Here is a 21,491-nt window from a genome sequence, read left to right as displayed (position 1 = left end):
CCTCTCACTCCATCTCTCTCTCTCTCTCCCCCGCCCTCTCTCAGCTCTCCTCCCCCTCTGCCTCTCACTCCATCTCTCTCTCTCTCCCCCGCCCTCTCTCAGCTCTCCTCCCCCTCTGCCTCTCACTCCATCTTTCTCTCTCTCTCTCTCTCTCCGCCGCCCTCTCTCAGCTTTCCTCCCCCTCTGCCTCTCACTCCATCTCTCTCTCTCTCTCTCCCCCGCCCTCTCTCAGCTCTCCTCCCCCTCTGCCTCTCACTCAATCTCTCTCTCCCCCGCCCTCTCTCAGCTCTCCTCCCCCTCTGCCTCTCACTCCATCTCTCTCTCCCCCGCCCTCTCTCAGCTCTCCTCCCCCTCTGCCTCTCACTCCACCTCTCTCTCCCCCGCCCTCTCTCAGCTATCCTCCCCCCTGCCTCTCACTCCATCTCTCTCTCTCTCTCTCCCCTGCCCTCTCTCAGCTCTCATCCCTCTCTGCTTCTCACTCAATCTCTCTTTCTCTCTCCTCCTCCTGCCTCCCCCCAGCTCTCCTCGCCCTCTGCCTCTCACTCCATCTCTCTCTCTCTCTCTCTCTCTCTCCCCCACCCTCTCTCAGCTCTCCTCCCCCTCTGCCTCTCACTCCATCTCTCTCTCTCTCTCCCCCGCCCTCTCTCAGCTCTCCTCCCCCTCTGCCTCTGACTCCATCTCTCTCTCTCTCTCCCCCGCCCTCTCTCAGCTCTCCTCCCCCTCTGCCTCTCACTCAATCTCTCTCTCCCCTGCCCTCTCTCAGCTCTCCTCCCCCTCTGCCTCTCACTCAATCTCTCTCTCTCTCTCTCTCCCCCCGCCCTCTCTCAGCTCTCCTCCTCCTCTGCCTCTCACTCCATGTCTCTCTCTCTCCCCCGCCCTCTCTCAGCTCTCCTCCCCCTCTGCCTCTCACTCAATCTCTCTCTCTCTCTCTCTCCCCCGCCCTCTCTCAGCTCTCCTCCCCCTCTGCCTCTCACTCCATCTCTCTCTCCCCCGCCCTCTCTCAGCTCTCCTCCCCCTCTGCCTCTCACTCCATCTCTCTCTCCCCCGCCCTCTCTCAGCTCTCCTCCCCCTCTGCCTCTCACTCCATCTCTCTCTCTCTCTCCCCCGCCCTCTCTCAGCTCTCCTCCCCCTCTGCCTCTCACTCCATCTCTCTCTCTCTCTCTCCCCCGCCCTCTCTCAGCTCTCCTCCCCCTCTGCCTCTCACTCCATCTTTCTCTCTCTCTCTCTCCGCCGCCCTCTCTCAGCTTTCCTCCCCCTCTGCCTCTCACTCCATCTCTCTCTCTCTCTCTCCCCCGCCCTCTCTCAGCTCTCCTCCCCCTCTGCCTCTCACTCAATCTCTCTCTCCCCCGCCCTCTCTCAGCTCTCCTCCCCCTCTGCCTCTCACTCCATCTCTCTCTCCCCCGCCCTCTCTCAGCTCTCCTCCCCCTCTGCCTCTCACTCCACCTCTCTCTCCCCCGCCCTCTCTCAGCTCTCCTCCCCCCTGCCTCTCACTCCATCTCTCTCTCTCTCCCCCGCCCTCTCTCAGCTCTCCTCCCTCTCTGCCTCTCACTCAATCTCTCTTTCTCTCTCCTCCTCCTGCCTCCCCCCAGCTCTCCTCGCCCTCTGCCTCTCACTCCATCTCTCTCTCTCTCTCTCTCCCCCACCCTCTCTCAGCTCTCCTCCCCCTCTGCCTCTCACTCCATCTCTCTCTCTCTCTCTCCCCCGCCCTCTCTCAGCTCTCCTCCCCCTCTGCCTCTCACTCAATCTCTCTCCCCCGCCCTCTCTCAGCTCTCCTCCCCCTCTGCCTCTCACTCCATCTCTCTCTCTCTCTCCCCCACCCTCTCTCAGCTCTCCTCCCCCTCTGCCTCTCACTCCATCTCTCTCTCTCTCTCCCCCGCCCTCTCTCAGCTCTCCTCCCCCTCTGCCTCTCACTCCATCTCTCTCTCTCTCTCTCCCCCCCGCCCTCTCTCAGCTCTCCTCCCCCTCTGCCTCTCACTCCATCTCTCTCTCTCTCTCTCCCCCCCGCCCTCTCTCAGCTCTCCTCCCCCTCTGCCTCTCACTCCATCTCTCTCTCTCTCTCTCCCCCGCCCTCTCTCAGCTCTCCTCCCCCTCTGCCTCTCACTCCATCTCTCTTTCTCTCTCCTCCTCCTGCCTCCCTCCAGCTCTCCTCCCCCTCTGTCTCTCACTCCATCTCTCTCTCTCTCTCTCTCTCTCCCCGCCCTCTCTCAGCTCTCCTCCCCCTCTGCCTCTCACTCCATCTCTCTCTCTCTCCCCCGCCCTCTCTCAGCTCTCCTCCCCCTCTGCCTCTCACTCCATCTCTCTCTCTCTCTCTCCCCCGCCCTCTCTCAGCTCTCCTCCCCCTCTGCCTCTCACTCCATCTCTCTCTCTCTCTCCCCCGCCCTCTCTCAGCTCTCCTCCCCCTCTGCCTCTCACTCCATCTCTCTCTCTCTCCCCCGCCCTCTCTCAGCTCTCCTCCCCCTCTGCCTCTCACTCAATCTCTCTCTCCCCCGCCCTCTCTCAGCTCTCCTCCCCCTCTGCCTCTCACTCCATCTCTCTCTCTCTCCCCCCACCCTCTCTCAGCTCTCCTCCCCCTCTGCCTCTCACTCCATCTCTCTCTCTCTCTCTCCCCCGCCCTCTCTCAGCTCTCCTCCCCCTCTGCCTCTCACTCCATCTCTCTCTCTCTCTCTCTCTCCCCCGCCCACTCTCAGCTCTCCTCCCCCTCTGCCTCTCACTCCATCTCTCTCTCTCTCTCCCCCGCCCTCTCTCAGCTCTCCTCCCCCTCTGCCTCTCACTCCATCTCTCTCTCTCTCTCTCCCCCGCCCTCTCTCAGCTCTCCTCCCCCTCTGCCTCTCACTCCATCTCTCTCTCTCTCTCCCCCGCCCTCTCTCAGCTCTCCTCCCCCTCTGCCTCTCACTCAATCTCTCCCTCCCCCGCCCTCTCTCAGCTCTCCTCCCCCTCTGCCTCTCACTCAATCTCTCTCTCTCTCTCTCTCCCCCCCGCCCTCTCTCAGCTCTCCTCCTCCTCTGCCTCTCACTCCATCTCTCTCTCTCTCCCCCGCCCTCTCTCAGCTCTCCTCCCCCTCTGCCTCTCACTCAATCTCTCTCTCTCTCTCTCTCCCCCCGCCCTCTCTCAGCTCTCCTCCCCCACTGCCTCTCACTCCATCTCTCTCTCTCTCCCCCGCCCTCTCTCAGCTCTCCTCCCCCTCTGCCTCTCACTCCATCTCTCTCTCCCCCGCCCCCTCTCAGCTCTCCTCCCCCTCTGCCTCTCACTCCATCCCTCTCTCTCTCTCTCCCCCGCCCTCTCTCAGCTCTCCTCCCCCTCTGCCTCTCACTCCATCTCTCTCTCTCTCTCCCCCGCCCTCTCTCAGCTCTCCTCCCCCTCTGCCTCTCACTCCATCTCTCTCTCTCTCTCTCCCCCGCCCTCTCTCAGCTCTCCTCCCCCTCTGCCTCTCACTCCATCTCTCTTTCTCTCTCCTCCTCCTGCCTCCCTCCAGCTCTCCTCCCCCTCTGTCTCTCACTCCATCTCTCTCTCTCTCTCTCTCTCTCCCCGCCCTCTCTCAGCTCTCCTCCCCCTCTGCCTCTCACTCCATCTCTCTCTCTCTCTCCCCCGCCCTCTCTCAGCTCTCCTCCCCCTCTGCCTCTCACTCAATCTCTCTCTCTCTCTCTCTCCCCCGCCCTCTCTCAGCTCTCCTCCCCCTCTGCCTCTCACTCCATCTCTCTCTCCCCCGCCCTCTCTCAGCTCTCCTCCCCCTCTGCCTCTCACTCCATCTCTCTCTCCCCCGCCCTCTCTCAGCTCTCCTCCCCCTCTGCCTCTCACTCAATCTCTCTCTCCCCCGCCCTCTCTCAGCTCTCCTCCCCCTCTGCCTCTCACTCCATCTCTCTCTCTCTCCCCCCCACCCTCTCTCACCTCTCCTCCCCCTCTGCCTCTCACTCCATCTCTCTCTCTCTCTCTCCCCCGCCCTCTCTCAGCTCTCCTCCCCCTCTGCCTCTCACTCCATCTCTCTCTCTCTCTCCCCCGCCCTCTCTCAGCTCTCCTCCCCCTCTGCCTCTCACTCTCTCTCTCTCTCTCTCCCCCGCCCTCTCTCAGCTCTCCTCCCCCTCTGCCTCTCACTCCATCTCTCTCTCCCCCGCCCTCTCTCAGCTCTCCTCCCCCTCTGCCTCTCACTCCATCTCTCTCTCCCCCGCCCTCTCTCAGCTCTCCTCCCCCTCTGCCTCTCACTCAATCTCTCTCTCTCCCCCGCCCTCTCTCAGCTCTCCTCCCCCTCTGCCTCTCACTCCATCTCTCTCTCTCTCCCCCCCACCCTCTCTCACCTCTCCTCCCCCTCTGCCTCTCACTCCATCTCTCTCTCTCTCTCTCCCCCGCCCTCTCTCAGCTCTCCTCCCCCTCTGCCTCTCACTCCATCTCTCTCTCTCTCTCCCCCGCCCTCTCTCAGCTCTCCTCCCCCTCTGCCTCTCACTCCATCTCTCTCTCTCTCCCCCGCCCTCTCTCAGCTCTCCTCCCCCTCTGCCTCTCACTCAATCTCTCTCTCCCCCGCCCTCTCTCAGCTCTCCTCCCCCTCTGCCTCTCACTCCATCTCTCTCTCTCTCCCCCCCACCCTCTCTCAGCTCTCCTCCCCCTCTGCCTCTCACTCCATCTCTCTCTCTCTCTCTCCCCCGCCCTCTCTCAGCTCTCCTCCCCCTCTGCCTCTCACTCCATCTCTCTCTCTCTCTCTCTCCCCCACCCACTCTCAGCTCTCCTCCCCCTCTGCCTCTCACTCCATCTCTCTCTCTCTCTCCCCCGCCCTCTCTCAGCTCTCCTCCCCCTCTGCCTCTCACTCCATCTCTCTCTCTCTCTCTCCCCCGCCCTCTCTCAGCTCTCCTCTCCCTCTGCCTCTCACTCCATCTCTCTCTCTCTCTCCCCCGCCCTCTCTCAGCTCTCCTCCCCCTCTGCCTCTCACTCAATCTCTCTCTCCCCCGCCCTCTCTCAGCTCTCCTCCCCCTCTGCCTCTCACTCAATCTCTCTCTCTCTCTCTCTCCCCCCCGCCCTCTCTCAGCTCTCCTCCTCCTCTGCCTCTCACTCCATCTCTCTCTCTCTCCCCCGCCCTCTATCAGCTCTCCTCCCCCTCTGCCTCTCACTCAATCTCTCTCTCTCTCTCTCTCCCCCGCCCTCTCTCAGCTCTCCTCCCCCACTGCCTCTCACTCCATCTCTCTCTCTCTCCCCCGCCCTCTCTCAGCTCTCCTCCCCCTCTGCCTCTCACTCCATCTCTCTCCCCCCCGCCCCCTCTCAGCTCTCCTCCCCCTCTGCCTCTCACTCCATCTCTCTCTCTCTCTCTCCCCCGCCCTCTCTCAGCTCTCCTCCCCCTCTGCCTCTCACTCCATCTCTCTCTCTCTCTCCCCCGCCCTCTCTCAGCTCTCCTCCCCCTCTGCCTCTCACTCAATCTCTCTCTCTCTTTCTCTCCCCCGCCCTCTCTCAGCTCTCCTCCCCCTCTGCCTCTCACTCCATCTTAATCTCTCTCTCTCTCTGCTGCCCTCTCTCAGCTTTCCTCCCCCTCTGCCTCTCACTCCATCTCTCTCTCTCTCTCTCTCTCCCCCTCCCTCTCTCAGCTCTCCTCCCCCTCTGCCTCTCACTCCATCTCTCTCTCCCCCGCCCTCTCTCAGCTTTCCTCCCCCTCTGCCTCTCACTCCATCTCTCTCTCCCCCGCCCTCTCTCAGCTCTCCTCCCCCTGCCTCTCACTCCATCTCTCTCTCTCTCTCTCTCCCCCGCCCTCTCTCAGCTCTCCTCCCCCTCTGCCTCTCACTCCATCTCTCTCTCTCTCTCCCCCCCGCCCTCTCTCAGCTCTCCTCCCCCTCTGCCTCTCACTCCATCTCTCTCTCTCTCTCTCCTCCGCCCTCTCTCAGCTCTCCTCCCCCTCTGCCTCTCACTCCATCTCTCTTTCTCTCTCCTCCTCCTGCCTCCCTCCAGCTCTCCTCCCCCTCTGCCTCTCACTCCATCTCTCTCTCTCTCTCTCTCTCTCTCTCCCCGCCCTCTCTCAGCTCTCCTCCCCCTCTGCCTCTCACTCAATCTCTCTCTCTCTCTCTCTCCCCCGCCCTCTCTCAGCTCTCCTCCCCCTCTGCCTCTCACTCCATCTCTCTCTCTCTCCCCCGCCCTCTCTCAGCTCTCCTCCCCCTCTGCCTCTCACTCCATCTCTCTCTCTCTCTCCCCCGCCCTCTCTCAGCTCTCCTCCCCCTCTGCCTCTCACTCCATCTCTCTCTCTCTCCCCCGCCCTCTCTCAGCTCTCCTCCCCCTCTGCCTCTCACTCCATCTTTCTCTCTCTCTCTCTCTCTCTCCGCCGCCCTCTCTCAGCTTTCCTCCCCCTCTGCCTCTCACTCCATCTCTCTCTCTCTCTCTCCCCCACCCTCTCTCAGCTCTCCTCCCCCTCTGCCTCTCACTCAATCTCTCTCTCCCCCGCCCTCTCTCAGCTCTCCTCCCCCTCTGCCTCTCACTCCATCTCTCTCTCCCCCGCCCTCTCTCAGCTCTCCTCCCCCTCTGCCTCTCACTCCACCTCTCTCTCCCCCGCCCTCTCTCAGCTCTCCTCCCCCCTGCCTCTCACTCCATCTCTCTCTCTCTCTCTTCCCTGCCCTCTCTCAGCTCTCCTCCCTCTCTGCTTCTCACTCAATCTCTCTTTCTCTCTCCTCCTCCTGCCTCCCCCCAGCTCTCCTCGCCCTCTGCCTCTCACTCCATCTCTCTCTCTCTCTCTCTCTCTCTCCCCCACCCTCTCTCAGCTCTCCTCCCCCTCTGCCTCTCACTCCATCTCTCTCTCCCCCGCCCTCTCTCAGCTCTCCTCCCCCTCTGCCTCTCACTCAATCTCTCTCTCCCCCGCCCTCTCTCAGCTCTCCTCCCCCTCTGCCTCTCACTCAATCTCTCTCTCCCCCGCCCTCTCTCAGCTCTCCTCCCCCTCTGCCTCTCACTCAATCTCTCTCTCTCTCTCTCTCCCCCCGCCCTCTCTCAGCTCTCCTCCTCCTCTGCCTCTCACTCCATGTCTCTCTCTCTCCCCCGCCCTCTCTCAGCTCTCCTCCCCCTCTGCCTCTCACTCAATGTCTCTCTCTCTCTCTCTCCCCCCGCCCTCTCTCAGCTCTCCTCCCCCTCTGCCTCTCACTCCATCTCTCTCTCCCCCGCCCTCTCTCAGCTCTCCTCCCCCTCTGCCTCTCACTCAATCTCTCTCTCTCTCTCTCTCCCCCGCCCTCTCTCAGCTCTCCTCCCCCTCTGCCTCTCACTCCATCTCTCTCTCTCTCCCCCGCCCTCTCTCAGCTCTCCTCCCCCTCTGCCTCTCACTCCATCTCTCTCTCTCTCTCCCCCGCCCTCTCTCAGCTCTCCTCCCCCTCTGCCTCTCACTCCATCTCTCTCTCTCTCCCCCGCCCTCTCTCAGCTCTCCTCCCCCTCTGCCTCTCACTCCATCTTTCTCTCTCTCTCTCTCTCTCTCCGCCGCCCTCTCTCAGCTTTCCTCCCCCTCTGCCTCTCACTCCATCTCTCTCTCTCTCTCTCCCCCACCCTCTCTCAGCTCTCCTCCCCCTCTGCCTCTCACTCAATCTCTCTCTCCCCCGCCCTCTCTCAGCTCTCCTCCCCCTCTGCCTCTCACTCCATCTCTCTCTCCCCCGCCCTCTCTCAGCTCTCCTCCCCCTCTGCCTCTCACTCCACCTCTCTCTCCCCCGCCCTCTCTCAGCTCTCCTCCCCCCTGCCTCTCACTCCATCTCTCTCTCTCTCTCTTCCCTGCCCTCTCTCAGCTCTCCTCCCTCTCTGCTTCTCACTCAATCTCTCTTTCTCTCTCCTCCTCCTGCCTCCCCCCAGCTCTCCTCGCCCTCTGCCTCTCACTCCATCTCTCTCTCTCTCTCTCTCTCTCTCCCCCACCCTCTCTCAGCTCTCCTCCCCCTCTGCCTCTCACTCCATCTCTCTCTCCCCCGCCCTCTCTCAGCTCTCCTCCCCCTCTGCCTCTCACTCAATCTCTCTCTCCCCCGCCCTCTCTCAGCTCTCCTCCCCCTCTGCCTCTCACTCAATCTCTCTCTCCCCCGCCCTCTCTCAGCTCTCCTCCCCCTCTGCCTCTCACTCAATCTCTCTCTCTCTCTCTCTCCCCCCGCCCTCTCTCAGCTCTCCTCCTCCTCTGCCTCTCACTCCATGTCTCTCTCTCTCCCCCGCCCTCTCTCAGCTCTCCTCCCCCTCTGCCTCTCACTCAATCTCTCTCTCTCTCTCTCTCCCCCGCCCTCTCTCAGCTCTCCTCCCCCTCTGCCTCTCACTCCATCTCTCTCTCCCCCGCCCTCTCTCAGCTCTCCTCCCCCTCTGCCTCTCACTCCATCTCTCTCTCCCCCGCCCTCTCTCAGCTCTCCTCCCCCTCTGCCTCTCACTCCATCTCTCTCTCTCTCTCCCCCGCCCTCTCTCAGCTCTCCTCCCCCTCTGCCTCTCAGTCCATCTCTCTCTCTCTCTCTCCCCCGCCCTCTCTCAGCTCTCCTCCCCCTCTGCCTCTCACTCCATCTTTCTCTCTCTCTCTCTCTCTCTCTCCGCCGCCCTCTCTCAGCTTTCCTCCCCCTGCCTCTCACTCCATCTCTCTCTCTCTCTCTCTCCCCCGCCCTCTCTCAGCTCTCCTCCCCCTCTGCCTCTCACTCCATCTCTCTCTCTCTCTCCCCCCCGCCCTCTCTCAGCTCTCCTCCCCCTCTGCCTCTCACTCCATCTCTCTCTCTCTCTCTCCTCCGCCCTCTCTCAGCTCTCCTCCCCTTCTGCCTCTCACTCTATCTCTCTTTCTCTCTCCTCCTCCTGCCTCCCTCCAGCTCTCCTCCCCCTCTGCCTCTCACTCCATCTCTCTCTCTCTCTCTCTCTCTCTCTCCCCGCCCTCTCTCAGCTCTCCTCCCCCTCTGCCTCTCACTCCATCTCTCTCTCTCTCTCCCCCGCCCTCTCTCAGCTCTCCTCCCCCTCTGCCTCTCACTCAATCTCTCTCTCTCTCTCTCTCCCCCGCCCTCTCTCAGCTTTCCTCCCCCTCTGCCTCTCACTCCATCTCTCTCTCTCTCCCCCGCCCTCTCTCAGCTCTCCTCCCCCTCTGCCTCTCACTCCATCTCTCTCTCTCTCTCCCCCGCCCTCTCTCAGCTCTCCTCCCCCTCTGCCTCTCACTCCATCTCTCTCTCTCTCCCCCGCCCTCTCTCAGCTCTCCTCCCCCTCTGCCTCTCACTCCATCTTTCTCTCTCTCTCTCTCTCTCTCCGCCGCCCTCTCTCAGCTTTCCTCCCCCTCTGCCTCTCACTCCATCTCTCTCTCTCTCTCTCCCCCACCCTCTCTCAGCTCTCCTCCCCCTCTGCCTCTCACTCAATCTCTCTCTCCCCCGCCCTCTCTCAGCTCTCCTCCCCCTCTGCCTCTCACTCCATCTCTCTCTCCCCCGCCCTCTCTCAGCTCTCCTCCCCCTCTGCCTCTCACTCCACCTCTCTCTCCCCCGCCCTCTCTCAGCTCTCCTCCCCCCTGCCTCTCACTCCATCTCTCTCTCTCTCTCTTCCCTGCCCTCTCTCAGCTCTCCTCCCTCTCTGCTTCTCACTCAATCTCTCTTTCTCTCTCCTCCTCCTGCCTCCCCCCAGCTCTCCTCGCCCTCTGCCTCTCACTCCATCTCTCTCTCTCTCTCTCTCTCTCTCCCCCACCCTCTCTCAGCTCTCCTCCCCCTCTGCCTCTCACTCCATCTCTCTCTCCCCCGCCCTCTCTCAGCTCTCCTCCCCCTCTGCCTCTCACTCAATCTCTCTCTCCCCCGCCCTCTCTCAGCTCTCCTCCCCCTCTGCCTCTCACTCAATCTCTCTCTCCCCCCGCCCTCTCTCAGCTCTCCTCCCCCTCTGCCTCTCACTCCATCTTTCTCTCTCTCTCTCTCTCTCTCTCCGCCGCCCTCTCTCAGCTTTCCTCCCCCTGCCTCTCACTCCATCTCTCTCTCTCTCTCTCTCCCCCGCCCTCTCTCAGCTCTCCTCCCCCTCTGCCTCTCACTCCATCTCTCTCTCTCTCTCCCCCCCGCCCTCTCTCAGCTCTCCTCCCCCTCTGCCTCTCACTCCATCTCTCTCTCTCTCTCTCCTCCGCCCTCTCTCAGCTCTCCTCCCCTTCTGCCTCTCACTCTATCTCTCTTTCTCTCTCCTCCTCCTGCCTCCCTCCAGCTCTCCTCCCCCTCTGCCTCTCACTCCATCTCTCTCTCTCTCTCTCTCTCTCTCTCCCCGCCCTCTCTCAGCTCTCCTCCCCCTCTGCCTCTCACTCCATCTCTCTCTCTCTCTCCCCCGCCCTCTCTCAGCTCTCCTCCCCCTCTGCCTCTCACTCAATCTCTCTCTCTCTCTCTCTCCCCCGCCCTCTCTCAGCTTTCCTCCCCCTCTGCCTCTCACTCCATCTCTCTCTCTCTCCCCCGCCCTCTCTCAGCTCTCCTCCCCCTCTGCCTCTCACTCCATCTCTCTCTCTCTCTCCCCCGCCCTCTCTCAGCTCTCCTCCCCCTCTGCCTCTCACTCCATCTCTCTCTCTCTCCCCCGCCCTCTCTCAGCTCTCCTCCCCCTCTGCCTCTCACTCCATCTTTCTCTCTCTCTCTCTCTCTCTCCGCCGCCCTCTCTCAGCTTTCCTCCCCCTCTGCCTCTCACTCCATCTCTCTCTCTCTCTCTCCCCCACCCTCTCTCAGCTCTCCTCCCCCTCTGCCTCTCACTCAATCTCTCTCTCCCCCGCCCTCTCTCAGCTCTCCTCCCCCTCTGCCTCTCACTCCATCTCTCTCTCCCCCGCCCTCTCTCAGCTCTCCTCCCCCTCTGCCTCTCACTCCACCTCTCTCTCCCCCGCCCTCTCTCAGCTCTCCTCCCCCCTGCCTCTCACTCCATCTCTCTCTCTCTCTCTTCCCTGCCCTCTCTCAGCTCTCCTCCCTCTCTGCTTCTCACTCAATCTCTCTTTCTCTCTCCTCCTCCTGCCTCCCCCCAGCTCTCCTCGCCCTCTGCCTCTCACTCCATCTCTCTCTCTCTCTCTCTCTCTCTCCCCCACCCTCTCTCAGCTCTCCTCCCCCTCTGCCTCTCACTCCATCTCTCTCTCCCCCGCCCTCTCTCAGCTCTCCTCCCCCTCTGCCTCTCACTCAATCTCTCTCTCCCCCGCCCTCTCTCAGCTCTCCTCCCCCTCTGCCTCTCACTCAATCTCTCTCTCCCCCGCCCTCTCTCAGCTCTCCTCCCCCTCTGCCTCTCACTCAATCTCTCTCTCTCTCTCTCTCCCCCCGCCCTCTCTCAGCTCTCCTCCTCCTCTGCCTCTCACTCCATGTCTCTCTCTCTCCCCCGCCCTCTCTCAGCTCTCCTCCCCCTCTGCCTCTCACTCAATCTCTCTCTCTCTCTCTCTCCCCCCGCCCTCTCTCAGCTCTCCTCCCCCTCTGCCTCTCACTCCATCTCTCTCTCCCCCGCCCTCTCTCAGCTCTCCTCCCCCTCTGCCTCTCACTCCATCTCTCTCTCCCCCGCCCTCTCTCAGCTCTCCTCCCCCTCTGCCTCTCACTCCATCTCTCTCTCTCTCTCCCCCGCCCTCTCTCAGCTCTCCTCCCCCTCTGCCTCTCACTCCATCTCTCTCTCTCTCTCTCCCCCGCCCTCTCTCAGCTCTCCTCCCCCTCTGCCTCTCACTCCATCTTTCTCTCTCTCTCTCTCTCTCTCTCCGCCGCCCTCTCTCAGCTTTCCTCCCCCTCTGCCTCTCACTCCATCTCTCTCTCTCTCTCTCCCCCGCCCTCTCTCAGCTCTCCTCCCCCTCTGCCTCTCACTCAATCTCTCTCTCCCCCGCCCTCTCTCAGCTCTCCTCCCCCTCTGCCTCTCACTCCATCTCTCTCTCCCCCGCCCTCTCTCAGCTCTCCTCCCCCTCTGCCTCTCACTCCACCTCTCTCTCCCCCGCCCTCTCTCAGCTCTCCTCCCCCCTGCCTCTCACTCCATCTCTCTCTCTCTCCCCCGCCCTCTCTCAGCTCTCCTCCCTCTCTGCCTCTCACTCAATCTCTCTTTCTCTCTCCTCCTCCTGCCTCCCCCCAGCTCTCCTCGCCCTCTGCCTCTCACTCCATCTCTCTCTCTCTCTCTCTCCCCCACCCTCTCTCAGCTCTCCTCCCCCTCTGCCTCTCACTCCATCTCTCTCTCTCTCTCTCCCCCGCCCTCTCTCAGCTCTCCTCCCCCTCTGCCTCTCACTCAATCTCTCTCTCTCTCTCCCCCGCCCTCTCTCAGCTCTCCTCCCCCTCTGCCTCTCACTCCATCTCGCTCTCTCTCTCCCCCACCCTCTCTCAGCTCTCCTCCCCCTCTGCCTCTCACTCCATCTCTCTCTCTCTCTCCCCCGCCCTCTCTCAGCTCTCCTCCCCCTCTGCCTCTCACTCCATCTCTCTCTCTCTCTCCCCCGCCCTCTCTCAGCTCTCCTCCCCCTCTGCCTCTCACTCAATCTCTCTCTCCCCCGCCCTCTCTCAGCTCTCCTCCCCCTCTGCCTCTCACTCCATCTCTCTCTCCCCCGCCCTCTCTCAGCTCTCCTCCCCCTCTGCCTCTCACTCCATCTCTCTCTCCCCCGCCCTCTCTCAGCTCTCCTCCCCCTGCCTCTCACTCCATCTCTCTCTCTCTCCCCCGCCCTCTCTCAGCTCTCCTCCCCCTCTGCCTCTCACTCCATCTCTCTCTCTCTCTCTCCCCCACCCTCTCTCAGCTCTCCTCCCCCTCTGCCTCTCACTCCATCTCTCTCTCTCTCTCCCCCGCCCTCTCTCAGCTCTCCTCCCCCTCTGCCTCTCACTCCATCTCTCTCTCTCTCTCTCCCCCGCCCTCTCTCAGCTCTCCTCCCCCTCTGCCTCTCACTCCATCTCTCTCTCTCTCTCTCCTCCGCCCTCTCTCAGCTCTCCTCCCCCTCTGTCTCTCACTCCATCTCTCTTTCTCTCTCCTCCTCCTGCCTCCCTCCAGCTCTCCTCCCCCTCTGCCTCTCACTCCATATCTCTCTCTCTCTCTCCCCGCCCTCTCTCAGCTCTCCTCCCCCTCTGCCTCTCACTCCATCTCTCTCTCTCTCTCCCCCGCCCTCTCTCAGCTCTCCTCCCCCTCTGCCTCTCACTCCATCTCTCTCTCTCTCCCCCGCCCTCTCTCAGCTCTCCTCCCCCTCTGCCTCTCACTCAATCTCTCTCTCTCTCTCTCCCCCGCCCTCTCTCAGCTCTCCTCCCCCTCTGCCTCTCACTCCATCTCTCTCTCTCCCCCGCCCTCTCTCAGCTCTCCTCCCCCTCTGCCTCTCACTCCATCTTTCTCTCTCTCTCTCTCTCTCTCTCCCCCGCCCTCTCTCAGCTCTCCTCCCCCTCTGCCTCTCACTCAATCTCTCTCTCCCCCGCCCTCTCTCAGCTCTCCTCCCCCTCTGCCTCTCACTCCATCTCTCTCTCCCCCGTCCTCTCTCAGCTCTCCTCCCCCTCTGCCTCTCACTCCACCTCTCTCTCCCCCGCCCTCTCTCAGCTCTCCTCCCCCCTGCCTCTCACTCCATCTCTCTCTCTCTCCCCCGCCCTCTCTCAGCTCTCCTCCCTCTCTGCCTCTCACTCAATCTCTCTTTCTCTCTCCTCCTCCTGCCTCCCCCAGCTCTCCTCGCCCTCTGCCTCTCACTCCATCTCTCTCTCTCTCTCTCTCCCCCACCCTCTCTCAGCTCTCCTCCCCCTCTGCCTCTCACTCCATCTCTCTCTCTCTCTCTCCCCCGCCCTCTCTCAGCTCTCCTCCCCCTCTGCCTCTCACTCAATCTCTCTCTCTCTCTCTCCCCGCCCTCTCTCAGCTCTCCTCCCCCTCTGCCTCTCACTCCATCTCTCTCTCTCTCTCCCCCACCCTCTCTCAGCTCTCCTCCCCCACTGCCTCTCACTCCATCTCTCTCTCTCTCTCCCCCGCCCTCTCTCAGCTCTCCTCCCCCTCTGCCTCTCACTCCATCTCTCTCTCTCTCTCCCCCGGCCTCTCTCAGCTCTCCTCCCCCTCTGCCTCTCACTCAATCTCTCTCTCCCCCGCCCTCTCTCAGCTCTCCTCCCCCTCTGCCTCTCACTCCATCTCTCTCTCCCCCCGCCCTCTCTCAGCTCTCCTCCCCCTCTGCCTCTCACTCCACCTCTCTCTCCCCCACCCTCTCTCAGCTCTCCTCCCCTCTGCCTCTCACTCCATCTCTCTCTCTCTCTCCCCCGCCCTCTCTCAGCTCTCCTCCCCCTCTGCCTCTCACTCCATCTCTCTCTCTCTCTCCCCCGCCCTCTCTCAGCTCTCCTCCCCCTCTGCCTCTCACTCCATCTCTCTCTCTCTCTCCCCCGCCCTCTCTCAGCTCTCCTCCCCCTCTGCCTCTCACTCCATCTCTCTCTCTCTCTCTCCCCCGCCCTCTCTCAGCTCTCCTCCCCCTCTGCCTCTCACTCCATCTCTCTCTCCCCCGCCCTCTCTCAGCTCTCCTCCCCCTCTGCCTCTCACTCCACCTCTCTCTCCCCCACCCTCTCTCAGCTCTCCTCCCCTCTGCCTCTCAATCCATCTCTCTCTCTCTCTCTCCCCGCCCTCTCTCAGCTCTCCTCCCCCTCTGCTCCCTCTCTGGGGACTGTGGAGCCCAAACGGTTGCTTGCACCACTTGCTCCCCCAGCTGAGCGGTGCAGAAGTCAGCAGAGCGGCACTGTGGGAGCCGAATGGGGGTGGGGTGGTGACGTTCACGGCCATGGGGCGGGGCCTGGAGCCGCTGTCATGCCGGAGCCCCGCCCCCATTCGCCTCCTGCCATGGCACTCAACTGACTTCTGCACCGCTCAGACGGGCTGCCACAGGGGAGCAAGCCCCGCCCCATTGCTCCTCCCTCCCCCTCTGCCTCTGCTCCTCCCTCCCCCTCTGCTCCACCCTATTGCCCCTCCCTCCCCCTCGGCCCCCCCCATTGCCCCTCCCTCCCCCTCTGCCTCTGCTCCTCCCTCCCCCTCTGCTCCACCCTATTGCCCCTCCCTCCCCCTCTGCCCCCGCCCCATTGCTCCTCCATCCCCCTCTGCCTCTGCTCCTCCCTCCCCCTCTGCTCCACCCTATTGCCCCTCCCTCCCCCTCTGCCCCGCCCCATTGCCCCTCCCTCCCCCTCTGCCTCTGCTCCTCCCTCCCCCTCTGCTCCACCCTATTGCCCCTCCCTCCCCCTCTGCCCCGCCCCATTGCTCCTCCATCCCCCTCTGCCTCTGCTCCTCCCTCCCCCTCTGCTCCACCCTATTGCCCCTCCCTCCCCCTCTGCTCCACCCTATTGCCCCTCCCTCCCCCTCTGCCCTGCCCTATTGCCCCTCCCTCCCCTTCTGCCTCTGCTCCTCCCTCCCCCTCTGCTCCACCCTATTGCCCCTCCCTCCCCCTCTGCCCTGCCCTATTGCCCCTCCCTCCCCCTCTGCCTCTGCTCCTCCCTCCCCCTCTGCTCCACCCTATTGCCCCTCCCTCCCCCTCTGCCCCGCCCCATTGCTCCTCCCTCCCCCTCTGCCTCTGCTCCTCCCTCCCCCTCTGCTCCACCCTATTGCCCCTCCCTCCCCCTCTGCCCTGCCCTATTGCCCCTCCCTCCCCCTCTGCTCCTCCCTCCCCCTCTGCTCCACCCTATTGCCCCTCCCTCCCCCTCTGCCCCGCCCCATTGCTCCTCCATCCCCCTCTGCCTCTGCTCCTCCCTCCCCCTCTGCTCCACCCTATTGCCCCTCCCTCCCCCTCTGCCTCTGCTCCTCCCTCCCCTTCTACCCTGCCCCATTGCTCCTCCCTCCCCCTCTGCCCCGCCCCATTGCTCCTCCCTCCCCCTCTGCCCCACCCCATTGCTCCTCCCTCCCCCTCTGCCTCTGCTCCTCCCTCACCTTCTGCCCTGCCCCATTGCTCCTCCCTCCCCCTCTGCCCCGCCCCATTGCTCCTCCCTCCCCCTCTGCCCCGCCCCATTGCTCCTCCCTCCCCCTCTGCTCCACCCTATTGCCCCTCCCTCCCCCTCTGCCCCGCCCCATTGCTCCTCCCTCCCCCTCTGCCTCTGCTCCTCCCTCCCCCTCTGCTCCACCCTATTGCCCCTCCCTCTCCCTCTGCCCTGCCCTATTGCCCCTCCCTCCCCCTCTGCTCCACCCTATTGCCCCTCCCTCCCCCTCTGCTCCACCCTATTGCCCCTCCCTCCCCCTCTGCCTCTGCTCCTCCCTCCACTTCTGCCCTGCCCCATTGCTCCTCCCTCCCCCTCTGCCCCGCCCCATTGCTCCTACCTCCCCCTCTGCCCCGCCCCATTGCTCCTCCCTCCCCCTCTGCCCCGCCCCATTGCTCCTCCCTCCCCCTCTGCTCCACCCTATTGCCCCTCCCACCCCCTCTGCCTCTGCTCCTCCCTCCCCCTCTGCTCCACCCTATTGCTCCTCCCTCCCCCTCTCCACCACCCGTTGCTTCATTTCCTGCCAGTTTCCCAGCACACCCTGCTCACCACCCAGGGACACGGGATCCACCCTCTTGCTGGGACCCCCCCAGCACTCCCTGCCCGCCCAGTGTCTCCCTCCTCCCATCTTGCTTCCCCTCCCCTTGTGCCCTGCTTCAACCCCTCCTGCCCCACACACTGACCTTGGCCGAGTTCTTCAGCTGGTAGACGGAGGGGTCGTCCCCGGCTTTGCCTGCTGCCGCCTTGGTGGCGCTGATCAGGTCGCCCAGCGCCTTGGCCACGTCCTTGACAGCGTTGATCAGAACCACCTGGGCAGGAGAGGTTAAATGGGGAATTATTGGTTAAATTGGAAAAGATAGGGATTAATATGAAAGTTGAGAGGTGGATAAGCAACTGGTTAAAGGGGAGACTACAGCGGGTCATAGTGAAAGGTGAACTGTCAGGTTGGAGGAAGGTTACTAGCGGAGTTCCTCAGGGATCAGTTTTGGGGCCAATTTTATTTAATCTTTTTATCGCTGACCTTGGCACCAGAAGTGGAAGTGTCCTGATAAAATTTGCAAATGACACAAAGTTGGGAGCTATTGCCAATTCAGAAAAGGATCGGGATATCATACAGGAAGATCTGGAGGATCTTGTAAATTGGAGTGATAGCAATAGGATGAAATGTAATAGTGAGAAGTGTAAGGTTATGCATTTAGGGATTAATAACAAGAATTTTAGTTATAAGCTGGGGACACATCAGTTGGAAGTAACGGAGCAGGAGAAGGACCTCGGAGTCCTGGTTGATCACAGGGTGACTATGAGCCGCCATTGTGACATGGCCGTGAAAAAGGCTAATACGATCTTGGGATGTATTAGGCGAGGTATTTCCAGTGGGATAAGGAGGTGTTAGTGCCATTATACACGGCATTGGTGAGACCCCATTTGGAATACTGTGGGCAGCTCTGGTCTCCCATGTTTAAGAAGGATGAATTCAAACTGGAACAGGTACAAAGAAGGGCCACTAGGATGATCCGAGGAATGGAAAACCTGTCTTATGAAAGGAGACTCAAGGAGCTTGGCTTGTTTACCTTAACCAAAAGAAGGCTGAGGGGGGACATGATTGCACTCTTTAAATATATTAGAGGGATAAATACCAGGGAGGGAGAGGAATTATTTAAGCTTAATACCAATGTGGACACAAGAACAAATGGATATAAGCTGGCTAGTCGGAAGTTTAGACTTGAGATTAGACGAAGGTTTCTAACCATTAGAGGAGGGAGGTTCTGGAACGGCCTTCCAAGGGAAGTAGTGGGGGCAAAAGATCTAGCTGGCTTCAAGATTAAACTAGATGGGTTTATGAAGGGGATGGTTTGATGAGATAACAGGATCTTGGTATCTAATTGACCATTCATTATCAGTGGGAATAGGTCAATGGAGGGATGATAGGAGTTACTATAGAGAACTTTCTGGGTGTCTGGCTGGTGAGTCTTGCCCACATGCTCAGGGATTAGCTGATCGCCATATTTGGGGTCAGGAAGGAATTTTCCCTCCAGGGTAGATTGGCAGAGACCCTGGAGGTTTTTCGCCTTCCTCTGTAGCATTGGGCGCAGATCACAGCTGGAGGATTCTCTGCATCTTGGAGTCTTCAAAGTATTTGAAGGCTTCAGTATCTGAGACATAGGTGAGAGGATTATTCTAGGAGGGGTGGGTGAGATTCTGTGGCCTGCACTGCGCAGGGGGTCAGACTAGATGATCAGAATGGTCCCTTCTGACCTTAGTCTGTGACTCTGTGAGAGGACGGGAGCAGGACAGCAGCCAGCTGGGGAGGGGCCCGCGCCCTGCGGCCCCACAGGCCAGGCCCCCCGCCCAGCGCGGCCCCCTTGCCTGAGTCTCAGGGTCCTCGGCGCCCAGGCTGGCGGCGCCCAGCTTCACCACTTCGGCCAGGCGGGGTGATGGTGGCCACGGACGACTGGGCAGCCTGGGCCAGTTTCTCCTGGCTGGCGGTGGCGTTCTGCACCAGCACCTTGGTGTCCTCCACCAGCGCCTTGGCGGTCTTCAGGATCCCCTCCCTGCGGGACAGAGCGGGGTCACCCCACCTGCCCCACCGGCCCCGCCCCTCCCTGGGGGACAGAGCGGGGTCACCCCACCAGCCCCCACCGGCCCCGCCCCTCCCTGCGGGACAGAGCGGGGTCACCCCACCAGCCCCCACCGGCCCCCGCCCCTCCCTGCGGGACAGAGCGGGGTCACCCCACCAGCCCCCACCGGCCCCGCCCCTCCCTGCGGGACAGAGCGGGGTCACCCCACCAGCCCCCACCGGCCCCCGCCCCTCCCTGCGGGACAGAGCGGGGTCACCCCACCAGCCTCCACCGGCCCCGCCCCTCCCTGCGGGACAGAGCGGGGTCACCCCACCAGCCTCCACCGGCCCCCGCCCCTCCCTGCGGGACAGAGCGGGGTCACCCCACCTGCCCCACCGGCCCCGCCCCTCCCTGCGGGACAGAGCGGGGTCACCCCACCGGCCCCGCCCCTCCCTGCGGGACAGAGCGGGGTCACCCCACCAGCCCCGCCCCTCCCTGCGGGACAGAGCGGGGTCACCCCACCAGCCCCCACCGGCCCCGCCCCTCCCTGCGGGACAGAGCGGGGTCACCCCACCGGCCCCCACCGGCCCCGCCCCTCCCTGCGGGACAGAGCGGGGTCACCCCACCGGCCCCCACCGGCCCCGCCCCTCCCTGCGGGACAGAGCGGGGTCACCCCACCGGCCCCCACCGGCCCCGCCCCTCCCTGCGGGACAGAGCGGGGTCACCCCACCGGCCTCCACCGGCCCCGCCCCTCCCTGCGGGACAGAGCGGGGTCACCCCACCTGCCCCACCGGCCCCGCCCCTCCCTGCGGGACAGAGCGGGGTCACCCCACCGGCCCCGCCCCTCCCTGCGGGACAGAGCGGGGTCACCCCACCGGCCCCCGCCCCTCCCTGCGGGACAGAGCGGGGTCACCCCACCGGCCCCGCCCCTCCCTGCGGGACAGAGCGGGGTCACCCCACCGGCCCCCACCGGCCCCGCCCCCGCCCCTCCCCTGCGGGACAGAGCGGGGTCACCCCACCGGCCCCCACCGGGCCCCGCCCCGCCCCTCCCTGCGGGACAGAGCGGGGTCACCCCACCCGGCCCCCACCGGCCCCGCCCCTCCCTGCGGGACAGAGCGGGGTCACCCCACCGGCCCCCACCGGCCCCGCCCCTACCTGCGGGACAGAGCGGGGTCACCCCACCGGCCCCCACCGGCCCCGCCCCTCCCTGCGGGACAGAGCGGGGTCACCCCCACCGGCCCCCACCGGCCCCCGCCCCTCCCTGCGGGACAGAGCGGGGTCACCCCACCGGCCCCCCACCGGCCCCCGCCCCTCCCTGCGGGACAGAGCGGGGTCACCCCACCGGCCCCCACCGGCCCCGCCCCTCCCTGCGGGACAGAGCGGGGTCACCCCACCGGCCCCCACCGGCCCCGCCCCTCCCTGCGGGACAGAGCGGGGTCACCCCACCAGCCCCCACCGGCCCCGCCCCTCCCTGCGGGACAGAGCGGGGTCACCCCCACCGGCCCCCAATAGCCCCCACTGGCCCCGCCCCTCCCTGCGCGACAGAGCGGGGTCACCCCACCGGCCCCCAATGGCCCCCACCGGCCCCGCCCCTCCCTGAGGGACAGAGCAGGGTCAACTCACCGGCCCCGGCCCCGCGTGCGAGACAGAGGGGGGGTCACAGGCCCCCAGCCCCCACCGGCCCCGGCCCCGCGTGCGGGAGAGAGGGGGGGGTCACAGGCCCCCAGCCCCCACCGGCCCCGGCCCCGGCGTGCGGGACAGAGGGGGGGTCACAGGCCCCCAGCCCCCACCGGCCCCGGCCCCGCGTGCGGGAGAGAGGGGGGGGTCACAGGCCCCCAGCCCCCACCGGCCCCGGCCCCGCGTGCGGGACAGAGGGGGGGGTCACAGGCCCCCAGCCCCCACCGGCCCCGGCCCCGCGTGCGAGACAGAGGGGGGGTCACAGGCCCCCAGCCCCCACCGGCCCCGGCCCCGCGTGCGGGACAGAGGGGGGGGTCACAGGCCCCCAGCCCCCACCGGCCCCGGCCCCGCGTGTGGGACAGAGGGGGGGTCACAGGCCCCCAGCCCCCACCGGCCCCCGGCCCCGCGTGCGGGACAGAGGGGGGGGTCACAGGCCCCCAGCCCCCACCGGCCCCGGCCCCGCGTGCGGGACAGAGCGGGGGTCACAGGCCCCCAGCCCCCACCGGCCCCCGGCCCCGCGTGCGGGACAGAGGGGGGGTCACAGGCCCCCAGCCCCCACCGGCCCCGGCCCCGCGTGCGGGAGAGAGGGGGGGGTCACAGGCCCCCAGCCCCCACCGGCCCCGGCCCCGCGTGCGGGACAGAGGGGGGGGTCACAGGCCCCCAGCCCCCACCGGCCCCGGCCCCGCGTGCGGGACAGAGCGGGGGTCACAGGGCCCCCAGCCCCCACCGGCCCCGGCCCCCGCGTGCGGGACAGAGCGGGGGTCACAGGCCCCCAGCCCCCACCGGCCCCGGCCCCGCGTGCGGGACAGAGCGGGGGTCACAGGCCCCCAGCCCCCACCGGCCCCGGCCCCGCGTGCGAGACAGAGGGGGGGTCACAGGCCCCCAGCCCCCACCGGCCCCGGCCCCGCGTGCGGGACAGAGCGGGGGTCACAGGCCCCCAGCCCCCACCGGCCCCGGCCCCGCGTGCGGGACAGAGCGGGGGTCACAGGCCCCCAGCCCCCACCGGCCCCCGGCCCCCGCGTGCGAGACAGAGGGGGGGTCACAGGCCCCCAGCCCCCACCGGCCCCCGGCCCCGCGTGCGGGACAGAGGGGGGGGTCACAGGCCCCCAGCCCCCACCGGCCCCGGCCCCGCGTGCGAGACAGAGGGGGGGTCACAGGCCCCCAGCCCCCACCGGCCCCGGCCCCGCGTGCGGGACAGAGGGGGGGGTCACAGGCCCCCAGCCCCCACCGGCCCCGGCCCCGCGTGCGAGACAGAGGGGGGGGTCACAGGCCCCCAGCCCCCACCGGCCCCGGCCCCGCGTGCGGGACAGAGGGGGGGTCACAGGCCCCCAGCCCCCACCGGCCCCGGCCCCGCGTGCGGGACAGAGGGGGGGTCACAGGCCCCCAGCCCCCACCGGCCCCGGCCCCGCGTGCGGGACAGAGCGGGGGTCACAGGCCCCCAGCCCCCACCGGCCCCCGGCCCCGCGTGCGGGACAGAGCGGGGGTCACAACCCCC

At 64.9% G+C, this 21,491-nt stretch overlaps 1 protein-coding gene across 1 annotated transcript in view; it reads right to left on the bottom strand.

The window, feature by feature from the left end:
• The window catches only part of LOC142823549 (talin-1-like), a 135,641-nt gene that overhangs the window by 81,302 nt on the left and 32,848 nt on the right, over positions 1-21,491 (bottom strand). Inside the window, 3 exon segments of the mRNA XM_075914738.1 lie at positions 16,445-16,570; positions 18,129-18,191; positions 18,193-18,313. Of these exon segments, the coding sequence (XP_075770853.1) occupies positions 16,445-16,570; positions 18,129-18,191; positions 18,193-18,313 (310 nt within the window).

This window comes from Pelodiscus sinensis, unplaced genomic scaffold, assembly GCF_049634645.1.
Source record: "Pelodiscus sinensis isolate JC-2024 unplaced genomic scaffold, ASM4963464v1 ctg72, whole genome shotgun sequence".
In the NCBI taxonomy this organism is placed as follows: Eukaryota; Metazoa; Chordata; order Testudines; family Trionychidae; genus Pelodiscus; species Pelodiscus sinensis.
The sequence above is the reverse complement of the archived record's forward strand: the minus strand, read 5'-3'. Positions and strand labels throughout refer to the sequence as shown.